General features: G+C 36.7%; 1 protein-coding gene across 1 annotated transcript in view; it reads left to right on the top strand.

The window, feature by feature from the left end:
* Positions 1–13,573, top strand: part of TMEM244 (transmembrane protein 244) — a gene marked incomplete at both ends in the record, with an annotated part of 40,380 nt that extends 26,807 nt beyond the window's left edge. The window contains 3 exons of the mRNA XM_080700529.1: positions 5,955–6,080; positions 7,920–7,964; positions 13,479–13,573. Coding sequence (XP_080556655.1) covers positions 5,955–6,080; positions 7,920–7,964; positions 13,479–13,573 — 266 coding nt within the window. The remainder of the gene's footprint in view (positions 1–5,954; positions 6,081–7,919; positions 7,965–13,478) is intronic.
* Positions 13,574–14,758: the final 1,185 nt, after the last annotated feature.

Genomic DNA, 14,758 nt, shown 5'->3' with positions numbered 1-14,758 from the left:
ATACTTAGTGAGGCCCTTTCCAACTCAGTGAGACCCTGTTTCAAAAACAAAGAATAAAAAATAGGGCTTGGAGTGTTGCTCAGAGGTTGAATGCCCCTGGGCTCCACCCCAATACTGCAAAAAAAAAAATGAGAAGTGACTCACTTTGTCTCTTCTGATGTGTTATACCTGAAAGTTTGTTTTGTTAAATATAAGCATTGCTACCCCTGCTTGTTTTCAGTCTCCATATGCATGGTATATCTTTTTCCATCCTTTCACCTTTAGCATATGGTTATCTTTGGCTATAAGGTGAGTTTCTTGCAAGTAGCATATAGTTGGATTATGTTTTTTAATTCACATTGCTAGTCTATGTCTTTTAATTGAGGGGTTAAGACCTTTGATGTTCAGTGTTATTATTTAAATATAATTTTTGATCCAGGCATGGTGGCACACACTTGCAATCCCAGCATTTAGGAGGATTGTGGTTTGCGGCCAGTCTCAACTACTTAGTGAGGTACTTTGTAAGTCAGTGAGACTCTGTTTCAAAATAAAGATTAAAAAATAGGGCTAGGGGTGTATCTCAGAGATAGAATGCCCCTGGGTTCCATTCCCAGTACCGCAAAAAAAAAAAGAAATATGATTATTGTTTCTTGTCATTTTGTGTTCTGTTTTCTGTTTGATGCATTGCTATTTCTACTTTGTTTAATTGCCATCTGGTGGAGTTTGCCTTTTCTATGGTTCTGAAATTTGCTTTTTTTCCCCTTCTTTTTAATTTATTTCTTTTAGTGTCTTCTCTAGTGCTGTATTGATAGTCCTAAATTAAGTTTTTGCTTGTCTTAGAACATTGTTATTTCTCCATCAATTTTGAATGATATCTTTGCTGGATATACCAGTCTTGGTTGGAAGTTGTTTCTTCCAGGGTCTGGAGTATATCATACCAGTCCCTCTTGACCTTCATGACCTGGTCTGAGAAGTTTTGGGTGATTTTTATTCCTTTGCCTTGAGTGTCACCTGTTATTTTGTTCTTGCTGCTCTTAAGATTCTTTCCTTGGCCTCTATGTTAGTCATTTTGATTATTAAGTACATAGGGAGGTCCTTTTTTGATCTTTTCTTAATGATGTTCTAAATGCCTTCTGTACATGGATGTCCAAGCCTTTTTCTATGGAAAATTCTCTGATGTTATTTCTCTGAAAAGGTTTATGATACCCTTGATTTGTGCTTCTACACCTTCCTCAATGCCTTTTATTCATAAGGATGTTTCATATTGTCCCATATTTGTTGGGTATTTAGGATGTGTTGTTGTAATGCCTTCTGTATACTGTTGACTGTTCTTTCAGTTTTGAATCAACTGTCTTCCAAGTGTGATACCCTGTTTTTATGTGGTTCAAAATGAAGGTTCTTTCTTAGAGACTCAATATCTACCTTAATTTCCTGTACACTTTCTTGAGGCCTTTTCATTATACTTAATACTAAAATTTTAAATTCTCCTTCTTGAATTTCCTATAGATCAGTATTGGTACTCTCCCTTGTCAATCTATGGGAGTTTATGTTTCCTCACTGGTCCTCATTCTCCTGTTTCCAGTGTTTTCAGTTTCTGTTGTTTCAGCATCTTTTCCCTCTTTGTGTATGAGTCCTGTGGCTGTTATCTCTTTATAATAAGGTCTATGCTTGGGGTATATATTTGCCTCTACCAATCTGGCTCATATAATAAAACTTTTTAGTTTATCATTCAGAGGCTCTTTAGATATATTTCTTAGTGCAGGCAAACAGGAGTTTCTGATTGGCTACAGGCCACTGTGCTCTTCAGGTCCAATCTCCACAAAGCTAGAGACTATGATGTTCTGTTTAGAGCTTATAGCCTGTTGGTTGGGACTTAATGCTCCTCAGAAAGCACCACTGCTCTGCTGATTGTGAGCCCATGATACTGCAGATCACTGATCTCCAGACTCAGGCCAGTGGGCTTAGGCTCAGCAAAACCAATAATTATTATGTTCTTAGGTTGTGTCCTGGCTCGCTGAGCTTGGATGACCCCTGGGACACCACTCCAGATCTGTTTGTTATGATCATGGGAGATACTATCAGTCACTAGTGTGCATGTGTGCCAGGCACTAACTCTGCTGGTGGAGATTTCCAGCCTGAAGCTGTGACCAAGGGAAGCCCTGCTAGGCTGCTGGCCTCTCATCAGGGCCTGGCCAAAATGGTGCTGCTGCCATTCTGCACCAAGCCCCAAGGTCTGGCAGGGAGAGATTTCACAGTTCCAACCACGGAACTTAAATGACTCAGTTCCTTAGCTCCAGTGACACCACTGCGACCCTGGGTGGCCACAATTATATGAGCCCTTGTTTTCCTCCAGTGCTGGTGCTTGCAGTGCCCAAACATGGCCAGGTACAAGTTCACTATTTTCTGAGTCTGCATCTCAGTAGGCTGAGCTATTTCCTCCCAGACACCATGGGTGGGTATCCCAAGGTGATCTCTATACACCCTACAAGGACTCAGGAAACTTTGAACAGGAGGTCCCTCTCACTGGAATGTCTTTAGGGCCTATCTGCTAATTCACATTTCTGCTGTATCTGATAGTCATACTCACCCCAACCTTCATAGGGATGATTTGCAAAGTCTCAGATCCCTGGGAGTTTATTTTCTTGCCAGATAAGCCCTTGTGCCCATGTAGGGAAGTCTCTTGCTAAGATAGCTTGTTAATTTACCATCTTGGGTAAGCACTGCTCTGGATTGCTGCTGAAACAGATGGGTTCAGCAACAGTTGCAGGGTCTAGCTGGGTCATCCAGGTAGCCAGGTCCCTCTCGAGAGTGGAGTGAAATGACAACTGTTTTGGATAATGATCTATAGTCACTGGCCTCACAGCAATCCACAGTTTCTTCCTGATGGTCTCTGGGAGCCATGATGCTGGCAGTACCAACCCTGGTGCAGCCTGGCCAAGATGGTGCCACCACCACTGCTGCTGCTGGTCTCCATTCATCAGGTGAGATGTGTAGAGCTCTTCACAGTCCTCTGCTCATTCTTCTGGTTCTGATTCCATTGATTTTTCACATTTCATTGTTTTGTTGTGTTTTTCACTGCTTTTCTTTCCTTGTCAAGAAGCAGGTGATTGAGTTCCATGTCTCAAGGGACTGGGTCTTGCTACCTCCTCTATGCTGCTATCTTCTCTTCCTCCAATGCCATTTTCCATTATAAAATAATATATTTTAATAAAAACCTAGGACCTATCTACAAGTAGAACATTTGAGACAAAAAATTACAAACTTGCTTCTTGCATATAATTATTCTTAGTATTCTGTTAAATTTCTCCATACTCCTTTTTTTAATGTACTCTCCATTCCTTAAACATTAAAATTCATTAGAAAACTATAGGATAATTTTTTTTCATATTTGGAAAAATATGCAAATATACAAAAATGCCCAAGGCCAAAGAAACCAGATTTCAAATATGATTTGCATAGGAAACCTGGTCAGCTAGAGTTATTGAATTCAAATAAAAAGCTTTAAATCGTCCTCTTCAAATGAATAGCCTTGTTTGGTGCCATTATTATTTCAATTTGGATAGTAAAGAATAAATGAGAACAAAAGATACAAGCAGTCTAATATTCATCCAACTCTCTCCCTGCACTTCCCTATCAATGATTAAATTAGTTGTTTTTTTAAACTTTTAAACTTTTATTTTGTTTAGTTTTAACCAAGACTCTGCTCCACAAATGACAAGGAGATAGTCACAGTGCAGAGTCTAGTATGGGTCATGTCTTAGTTTAGGGTAGGGAAGATATTTAAGACTCAAATGTTATTATTTAATCTTGCCTTTGGTGAGTCAATGAAGACAGGACAATGTCACTGGCTTATTGGAAAAGGCAATGTTTACACATAACAGAGATTAGTGAAGATCCCCAGAATGCCTGGTTTAATTTACACCATTTTTTTTTGTTACAAAACATGAACATTTATACAAAGCTATTAATAAACTCTTAGCCTATTAAATTTTAAATTCTGGGCTCTGGGAGACAAGTGTCATTCCTCTTTAGGGATGTTGATTTAAGAATCTAGAATTGTTTAGTCTTGAAGATAAAAATTAAGAGTGAGCTTGTTTCAATAATTTTGTCACCAAGAAGATCATTTTTAACAAGGATGCTGAAACAAGTTGTGTCTAGTTAAATGATTTTGATTACTATTAGCTTTGTATTGCAGAGAAAAGCTTATAAATACCTTTCATTAAATGAAAAACTTCCCAACAATTTTTGAGGTAGATAAGATAGTATTCTGTTTCCAATTTATGAAGAAGGAAACAGAGTGATTCAGAGATTACAGTCCTACTCACGGTCTTAAAACTCTTAAACCGTAAATGTGAGACTCAGATGTTGGTATCTTCACCTCAAGTTGTGTCCTGTTTCCTTTAAATTATGCTTTCTTTCATATCATGAACAAAGTGTACATATTCTCTGTCAACAGAAGCAAATACAGCTTGTACAAGACTAAAATCACTATCTTCAAACAGCTGCAAATTAACCTATAAAATCTCTGAATACAGACAGAAGAGGTATCTCTATTTTCTAATAATGATGCAGAAGCTCTGTGAGCCATGTTTGGAGGAAGGAGTGAAGTGTGAGAGGAGAGGTGATGTCACTATGATACCACAAGACAGCTCCTTCCTTGATTTTAGGATTTCCATGCAATAGAAAAGGAATTAGTATTAATTCTCTACTTAATTTTTGAGTTAAATAGAATTGAAGATGAGCATGTGTGATGTATTTCAAAATATGGCACTTAGGATTGGCTTATTTGATGTCTTGCTTATCCACGAGGCAATCGCTGGCTTGATGGGTAATAAATTTCTTCTGCACAACAGGAAATAACATGGTTAGTTTATTTTCTGCTTTGAAAAATATCGAGTGTGCCTGCTTAAGATTTATTGATTCTGGAATTGTCTGAACATACCATTCATTTGCTATGTTTTAAAAGGAGAGAAAAGTAGTTTTTATGGAAAGTAGTATTATTTATAAAGAGTCTTTGATGGTATATCACATATATTTGTCACTTTAAAGTTTGATGAACATCTCCTTTGAAATTACTGTGGCTTTAAAGAGCTATATAAAAGACAAGAGGCAAAAGGTTGACCTTTCACGTGTTCAGGTGTCTTAGAAATCTGTGGCCCTGATCTGTAAATAACTATTTATGTATGTTCAGGGAAACCACTCTCTGACAACTTGTAGATTTAGAAGTGTTTCCACCCATACCTGTAATTTATGAGGCCCTCTTTCATTCATGGCCATCAGTTATATTTCCAGGATGACTACTGGAACATACCATATTATTTCAAAAACACAAAGAAACTTATTTCCAAGTTAGGTACTGCTTAGTACTGATGAAATGTTACAGTTCAATAAACACATTTTTTTTTCATTTCTGGAAACTCAGAAATGAATTCCTTCATTAATTTCATTAATTTTTGATGTTTCTTAAAATGAAATTTTCAACAGATCTGCATGCATAGGGTGTACTATACCATTTCTTTATTGCATTTTATCTTCTAAAATGTTAAGTACAAAGAATATAAAAACAGAAATTATATGCTGTTAGTTATTTTTACATAAGTTTAAGGATAATCAAGAGATAGAATATGTTAAAAGTTCTTACCACTGGGTATGGTGGCGCACGCTTGTATTCCCCACACTTGGGAGGTGGAGACAGGAGGATCACGCAGGTTCGAAGCCAGCCTCGCTGGCTTGAGACCCTGTTTCCAAATAAAAAAATATAAAATAGGTCTGGGTGTATAACCTGGAGGTAGAAGGGTTTCAAGGAACCCCAGTACCACCAAAAAAAAAAAAAAGTTCTTACCCATAGTTGAGGGTCAGGTAAAAGATGGTACACTTTTTAAAGTCCTTACCAAAAGTTGTTTGCAGAGAGTTTGTGTTTCAGAACTGTTATTTGTACTAATTTCAAATAACTATATTCTTTCTTTTATTTGCAGTCCTTTTATTCTCCACAGAAGTCACCTACTTTGTTTGTGGCTTGCTTTTTGTTCTGGTTGTAGAAGAGTGGATTTGGGATTATGCTATTTCAGTAACTATTCTTCATATTGCCATCACTTCAATAGGTAAGCAAAATAAAATAACAGAAACAAAGAAAATGTATTAAATCCGATGTTATATCTAAATCTCATCCTAAGCCTAAAACCTTGCTGCATGTCCCTGGTCCTTTGATGATGAAGGCTCTCCTCTCCTTCCATCATGCTCTCCTTCCATTCTTCTTGGAGAGCTTTTGACTCTCCATCTTCCCATCCAGGACTAAACTGAAATGTAGGTGCTTCCTGTCCCCCCCCCCCATTCAGCTCACCACCCACATGTACAGGGTTTCCTTCTGTAAGGAATATTTTTTATGAAGTGTCCTTCCCCAAACTAGAAATTGACCAAAGAATGAGAAGTAGGACTCAAAGAAACCCAAGCAGTGTGCAGGCCTGCAAACCTCCCAACAATGATTATTTTAACAAGGATATCATTTCTAAGAAGTTATTTTTATTTCTACTTGTCATCTTTGGAGTCTGAAGAAAATGCATTCAAATTTCAGTTCTGTTACTATAAGTGTAGTCATAGACAGTCACCTTTATCACATCAGTTTCCTCCTCTATAAAAGCAGGGAAGACCTAGCAGTGTTTCTGTGAGATCATGAGAAATTGTCTGAAACTGCATCTACGGTGTCATAACTGCTCAACAAGTGACAGTTTCATCCATCTATTCGTCGGCATGTATTCAAAATTTGGTCTTCCACTCTTTTTCTCCCTTACTACCCTTCATTATTTTTTAAAGCATACTAACCAAAGTGTTGGTGATATCAGGTGCAAGCTATAATTTGGTAGTTTGTTATTGTCTACTGCTAATTTAAATCACTTTTCTATTTTTAGTGCTCTGATCTATTGGTAGTATAATTTGTCTCCAACCTAAGAGCACACAATTTCCAAATGAATTGCTACGTTCCAGCTTCATTGCTATTAGAGAATGAAAGTATATTGATCCTCCAGCATCAGTTTACTCAGACATAAACCCTTGCTCAGTAACTTAGGAAATTACTGAGCCCCTCCCTTTATCTCTGATTCTCCCCTTTTTTTATGGTACTAGGGATTGAACCAGGGGCATTTTACGACTGAGCTACAACCCCAGCCTCATTGTTTTTTATTTTTTACTTTGAAATAGGATCTCACTAAGTCGCGGAGGGCCTCACTAAGTAGTTGAGGCTGGCCGCAAACCTGTGATCCTCCTATCTCAGCCTCCCAAATGCTGGTGTTACAAGTGTGCGCCACCACACCTGGCTCCCCATCTCTGATTCTTTTACTTTAGGGCTCAAGTTTTTCTGCAAGGCAGCCACAAGATACTTGTTTAGGGGCCTATGATGAACCAACCTTCAAGACTTAGATGAGTTATGGGTTCTGGACCCAGAAAAGTTATTAGCTAATTGTCTAACACATGGCATATAAAACATGCTTGACAAATGGTTGCTTGGAGTTCAGGGTCAAATGGTTTAGAATTCCAGAGGGAGCCAAATATTGATGGTATTAGAACCATTACCACAGCATGTTACTTCAGATCAGCTCTATGAGCTCACTGGCAAATCTGACAACTCAGAACATCATTGAATTAGTGATGGTCTTAGAAATGTCTTAGAACCATCACTGATATATGTTACTCCAGATAAGCTTTGTGAGCTCACCTGAGAATCTGACAATTCACAACACCTTTGCTATCAGAAGAGTTCTAAATATTTGACCTAACAAATGACTGTGGCTTAAGTACACAATACTGGGCTCCTTGATTTCATGAGTGTGGATAAAAATTTTCTTTGTTATGTAGATACAATTTGACCAAACAAATAAATATTTCTTCGTGAGTAAAAAAAAATAATGTGTTCTTTGAAAATATTCTTTTATTTTTTTCTTTTGCAGTAATGTTGGAATTCCCCTCGACATCACATTGGTGGGCTGCTTTAGGTACACTGGAATTGTCCAAGTATAAATCCTGTAACCCACACAAATAAGGTTGACTTGAATAAATTTTAGAAATAGATTTTATTATTGTGGACATAGATTTAATTATATTATTCTCTTTTTAAAAATGAAATAATAATAACAAATAAGATTATAAAATAATCACATAGTTGTTCTGTGGTGAACTCCACTGATTGTCTGTTCTGCCCAAATATACTATCAGAGCAGCTCAAATATAATCCACACCAGAAATGCTCACCTAACATGTGTTTGAAATAAAAAATAGATCAAAATCAGTAAGTAGATATAGAAGAAATTTACTGCCAGGTGTGGTGGTGCACACTTGTAATCCCAGTACATGGGAGGCTGAGACAAGAAGATCACAGGTTCAAGACCAACATCAGCAACTTAGTAGAACTCTTAGCAGTCTAGAGAGACTCTGTTTCAAAATAAAATTAAAATGGCTAGGAGTGTAGTTCAAACACTGGGTTCAGTTCTATCCCCGGTAACACACACACAAAAAAAAAAAAGAAAAAGGAAAAGAAATTTCCTATTCTCTGCTTCTCCTCTAGATTAAATTTGAATTGAAGGAATGATACAGATTTTACTTTATATAGAGAGCTATAAGCAAAAAAAAAAAAAAAGCTACTCTATATCCTGGCAAAATTTTCATTAAGCTCTACAATTCCTTAGCTTGCTCTCCAAGTCTGACCTACACCAATTTCCTCTCCCTTCATTCCCCATCATTTATCTCTTACAGTGTAAAATAAGGAGGAAGCTACCAAACCAGAGAAAATTTCTTTCCTTTGAAAAAGTGTTTTCCTCTTCTTTTGGAATCCACACACAGACTTTTGATTACATGCATACAGGTGCCTCAAATGGTTTACTGCACAAATGGGTCACCAAAGTAGACCCTGAAACAGCATGAAGCAAAGAGACTCACATGACCTAATGTCCACTAGTGCAACACCTGCCTTTCCTTCTTGGGCACCTTAGCATCAGTTCTCAGAGTCTTCCTGTCATCAGGCAATCTTTTGTTTATTCTTATGTCCCAGGACACAACTCTCTTTATTTGTTTTATTTTTTTAAGGAAAGCCACTTGTCTTTATTTTTTTAATAAACTGCTTCCAGAATTTTTATTTAAATTATATTAACTGTATGGGTCATTTTGAGAAAGACATCTCAATTGAGTCTCCCTCCTCCTCCTCCTCTTCCTCCTCCTCTTTCTCCTCCTCTTTCTCCTCCTCTTTCTCCTCCTCTTTCTCCTCCTCTTTCTCCTCCTCTTTCTCCTCCTCTTCCTCCTCCTCTTTCTCCTCCTCTTTCTCCTCCTCTTACTTCTTCTCCTCCTCCTCTTCTACTTTGATACTAGGGATTGAACCTAGGGGCATTCTACCTCTGAATTACTCCCCCAGACCTTTTTAATTTTTGTTTTGTAACAAAGTCTCACTAGGTTGCTGAGATTCTCACTAAATTGCTGAGGCTATCCTCAAACCTACAATCCTCCTGTCTCAGCCTCCCAAGTTTTGGGATTACAAGCATGCACCACCATGCCCAGCTCCCCTCTACTTCTTATTGACCACAACTTATCAAACTAAATCCTCTTCCAACACTCATGGATCCTCAAAAGGTTGAATTTTTAGTAGGACTAAGAATCTGAAACCTGATATGTGCATCAGTGGAGGGAATTGGCTTCCACGAGATGATTCAAGTGAACAGTCAAGACCAAGATGTCCCTACATATGGTCAAAAATAAGATGAAAAAAGTAAGAACAAAAACAAAATGCCTGTGTACCAAAACCAATACAGTGTGAAAAAAGCTCATGTATAAGGACATAAGAATATGCTAAAGTAAATAGCCACTACACCCTCCTTCCCTCCGTTAATGCAAAGGGCCTAGAACTATTTAACCTAGAGCAGAATTTTTCCTGCATGCAATCAGGAGTGCCATACTAAAATGAAGTCTGCACAGGGCCTAGTGGTGTAGAATCAGGGACCATATTTTGAGTAGCAATGGAATAGAGGACATTCTGAAACTTTTTATTTTATTTTTAATTTTATATTGGTTTATTATATTCATACATCTTAATGGGATGCAAGATGGTGGAGGCATATATGAACACATCACCCAATTAGCCTTTACTCAGTTCCCATCCCATTCCCTTCCCCTCCTCCTTCTCGTGTTTGGCTTAGTGATTGACATAGATATGTTTGTTTAAGTACATCATGTGCAGTAGAGAATTTCCCTCTTCCCCTCTCCCATATCGCAACCTTTTAAATTTCTATGCAACTCTTAACTTGAAACAAAGTCAATAAATTTCATGATTTGTGGTATTTTCAAGTTCTTAGAATTGAGAAGTTCTTCGAGGTGTATAAATTTAATCTCCATTGTAATCTTCGAATACCATCATTTCCGGAAGTAATGTAGCCATGCACATTTAGCTCATTCTTAGTTTTAAATAATGCATTCAAAATATTATCTTTTCCATAGAATATACTTTTTAGGAACTAAAACATACTCTTTTATGAAATAGAAATGTCAAGAAACAGCAAACATAAAGGAAAATGAGATTACTATAATGTTACCTTATTTATTTTCTTTCTAAGTCATATTATGTGATAATTAGAAATTTAAGAAGGAAAAGCAACATCACATTCCCATTTATATGTGCTGAAAGACTGCCACACAGCAGAGCTGGGTGCTTCCAAACAGATTTCAGTATTTCTCGAGTATGGAAACTACTTACTTCTAAGTCTGTTGCATTTGGCTTCCAAATATAAAGATTATATAATATTTTTGAAAATATTTTTCTTCTTGATTTGGCAATAATCTTGTCTAATATCCTCAATCTGTTTTGAAAACAGAAAGCAAAACCAAACATGCTCTGGCATTGCCGCTCAATTTTAACAGCCCACACAATATTAATAATACTTACATTTATCGACCTCTTCGTATGAGCTCGGGACATTGAATTTATCTCAATGACCTCTATTATGATGCTGTGAGATAAGTACTAGATTCTAATTTGGCAAATGTGGAAACTGAAGCCCATAGAATTGGATAATTTAGGAGAGTTCCCACAGCTGCTAAGGTGAGTCCTTTAAGTAGCCATTTCTTCTGACATAGATTGCTACCCAGAGACACTCCTACACAGAAACCCTGAGGCTATCCCTCAAAGATGTAATGATCACTGGTTCTGCGACAAAGACTTCTCAGTTAGAGAATATATAAGGTAAAGAGCAGAACTTACTCATATGGAGACAGGCACCATGTAGGCATAAAAGAGCAAAAAGAAACTGAACACAATACAGACTCAGTGAGAATCACAAGCTCTGCTAGGACATCCCAATTGCTTCCTAGTTCTATATGACTGATTTTTCAAGCCAAAACAAGTAAACATATATGATATGACTTAAGAAAGAACATACAGACAAATGGTCAAAGTGTTTGTTTTTAAACTCAATTGAGAAAGAACAAAGTGCCGCTTACCCTTTTGGACATTTTAGACTCAATTATTTTTTTTTCATTCTCAAGCATTCAAAATATATTTTAAAAGCTAAAATGGTAATAAAAAAGATCAGCCCTTAGCACAGTGCCTGACACATAGTAGAGTGTCAGTAAATATTTGTTGTATAGGTAAGAGAAAAATTGAATGAGATTCTGTGAAATAGCAGAGATTTTCCTGACAAGTAATAGGTATATTTGGGCTCCTAAGAGAACGAACTTCAGTGGACTTCCAAGGAGGTTGTTTAACCTCCACAGAATTATCCATTGTGGTTCTGTGTGTGTGGGTGTGTGTGTGTGTGTGTGTGTGTGTGTGTGTGTGAGTGTATGTGTGTATTAGTATTTTATCACATTGTGTATTACTTATATATCATATATTTATATAGTATAAATATATATTTATATTTAAAATGGAGATCTAAACATATTTTTATGTGGGCCAGGTATTTGGGTTAGAAGACTGTTCAAAGACTATCATTCTGAAATTACAAGGACTAAAACATTGTGTATATATTTATGACACTTTCTCTTTTCTCTCACAAATGGCATTACTGTCTTTATCATAGTCCAAGAAGCAGTGAAAAATATTTCCATTATTTTTTCTGCTTGCAGATAGAACTAAATTCATCAATCATATATTCACTGGGAAAATTAGCCAGGTGAAAGCTTTGTCTTTAGTTTGGGCTAGATATTAACCACAATATTGAGCTGATATGTTTGTTCCTAGTGCCAGTATTATTTATATTACCTATTATTCCTCTTTATTATGGTTTAATTCTCTTCTTATCTTGCATATCTGTAAACCTGTAATATATGTTCTTACACATCTGTAAGATGTGTACTTTTCTTTAGTATTGTTTAGTATACCCAGAAAACACAGAAGAAAGTACTGATGTTTTATTTGTTGTAAGCCTTTCAAAGATATAAAATTTTAAAATATTGGGGAAAAGATACTGAAAATACGCTATAAAAATATAAGTAGAAATGATCTTTTCTCTCTGAAACATAACTTGCCTCTTTGGATTTTATTTACAAAAGTACAAATTTATTATACCCTAGCCTGCTCTGTCGCTTAGCAAATGCTACCTCAGTGACAAGGAGGGTTAGTGTAGGTGTGATGGAATGGACAACAAGATTTAATAAAATAATTGGATGACTATTTTAGTTTTGATAACTGGGCTGGATTACTCAAAATATAGTCACCACTTGACATTTGACATACCCTTCTTTGCTTTTGTTTTTGTTTTGTTTGGAGGTTTATTTACTTATTTATTTATTTGAGCAGAAAATTTTGATATAAGAGAACAGTGGCTAAGCATCTTGGAAACGCTGTCTCGAGGCCTCACACTGGCCATGTGTCTGTGAGAGGAAGCTGATGCTCCTGTCAGGATCTTAGCTCAGGGAGCGGTACCTTTCCCGGGCCTTAAGCTGTTACAGCCACACAAAGAACAACAGATTTATGAAAGCTCTGTAATTGGATCAATATTGGTTGAATCAATATTTTTAAAATAAACAAGAATCGCTGGGCCAATGAATCCAGAAGTAAAGGTATTTTCATAAAACCAAATTGCTCAGGTTGAAGGAATTCTATTTTTAAAAACCTCTTCTATATTAACTGTTAGCAAGCATGATTTTCCCATTATTACTAGGGGGAAGACCTTATTATGTACAATAACAGCAAAAATAAGTGACAGGTTGAAGAACTGAAAGCAATGAGAATGGTGACTACCTTGGCGTGCGCTTTGACTCCATTGTCTTTGAAATTCTGAATTTTAAGAGCTCCTTACTATTGATTCACACATATTCTCTGAAGGAAGTTCTAAATTTCAACAATTTACCAGTCTTAGAATATATACTTACTCTCTGTTAGCTGAATTTATAAACTACTCTATTTCAAATGCTATGTCAGTTTCAGGAACATTATTTAAGTCATGACAATTGTTCTTATTCATAACCTTACCAATGAATTATTCATTTTTGGTAGTTAACCAAAACTCTCTTTCATTTATCTGCAGGCTCCGGCTTAATTTCAATGATATGTGGAGGCCAGACTTTAGCGTACTGTTTGTTCAAAGACAACTTTATCTCTCCAGATCTGGATAATTTTTAGCAGTAGAGCTAGATTAATTTGCCTCAGAAATTCTATGCCACAACATATATTCTGTCAGAGCTAAATTTTTATTTTTGTTTATAGTCAAGGTTGAATATGCTTCATATACTTTGTAATTATAAAATCACAGAAGGAAATGGAGAGCAAAATAAACCTAGTAAAGAATTCAAAAGCAAAACGTTGCCAAGTCATAAAAAGCAGTGTTTCCCAAAGTGTGTACCATAGACCACTGGATCCTCAGGATGTTAATATACAGGGGGGGAAAGTTTCATATTTAGTATATTTGTGGAATCCTAGGTTTAATTGAACAGACTGTATTTATTTCAGCCCTTCAGGAATTTTTAACGCACGACTGTGAACAAGTCATCCATTTCTTCTCTAAAGACATTTATTCACTTTCTAGAAATATCATGCTAATATTATGTATTCCAGGTAACCCTCCAAACCTTGTGTTGTATTGATCAGTTAATGGTTTAGTAAATATAAAATGTAAGATACATTATGCATTATTTCCCCAATGTACTTGACCAGGGACATGCTCTGTGTTCCTCTATTGTGTGGAAAGATAAGTTGAAAAGGGCAAATTCTAAGTCAGCTGCCACAGTTTAGTGAGGTTTTCAGCAACTTAGTGAAACCCTGTTTCAAACTAAAAAATAAATTAGGACTAGGGGTGTAGCTCAGAGGTAGAGAATCCCTAGGTTCAATTCCCAGTTCCAAGAAGAAGAAGAAGAAGAAGAAGAAGGAGAAGGAGAAGGGGAAGAGGAAGAGGAAGAGGAAGAGGAAGAGGAAGAGGAAGAGGAGGAGGAGGAGGAGGAAGAGGAGGAAGAAGAAGAAGAGGAGGAGGAGGAGGAGGAGGAGGAGGATTCAAATTGCTGTCAATCTCTGCAACCAGGATTAGATTCTATTATTATCCAAAAGTATATGTTCTGCGTTATTTCTTATTAAGTATTTCCTTTTTTACTGTGTGTGTGTGTGTGTGTGTGTGTGTGTGTGTGTGTGTGTGTGTGTATTTTCTTCCTTAGTCTGTGGTCTTCTAACACAGTGCTTCTCACAATTTAATATACATTTGATCTACCTCAGGATCTTGTTACAATTCAGATTTTGGTTCAGAAAGGAGGGAGTGGATCCCAAGCTTACAAATTTCTATAATTTCTATCAATTCCCAAGAAATAGTGACACTGCAGG

This window comes from Muscardinus avellanarius, assembly GCF_963383645.1.
Source record: "Muscardinus avellanarius genome assembly, chromosome: 8".
NCBI classification, from domain to species: Eukaryota; Metazoa; Chordata; class Mammalia; order Rodentia; family Gliridae; genus Muscardinus; species Muscardinus avellanarius.
The sequence above is the reverse complement of the archived record's forward strand: the minus strand, read 5'-3'. Positions and strand labels throughout refer to the sequence as shown.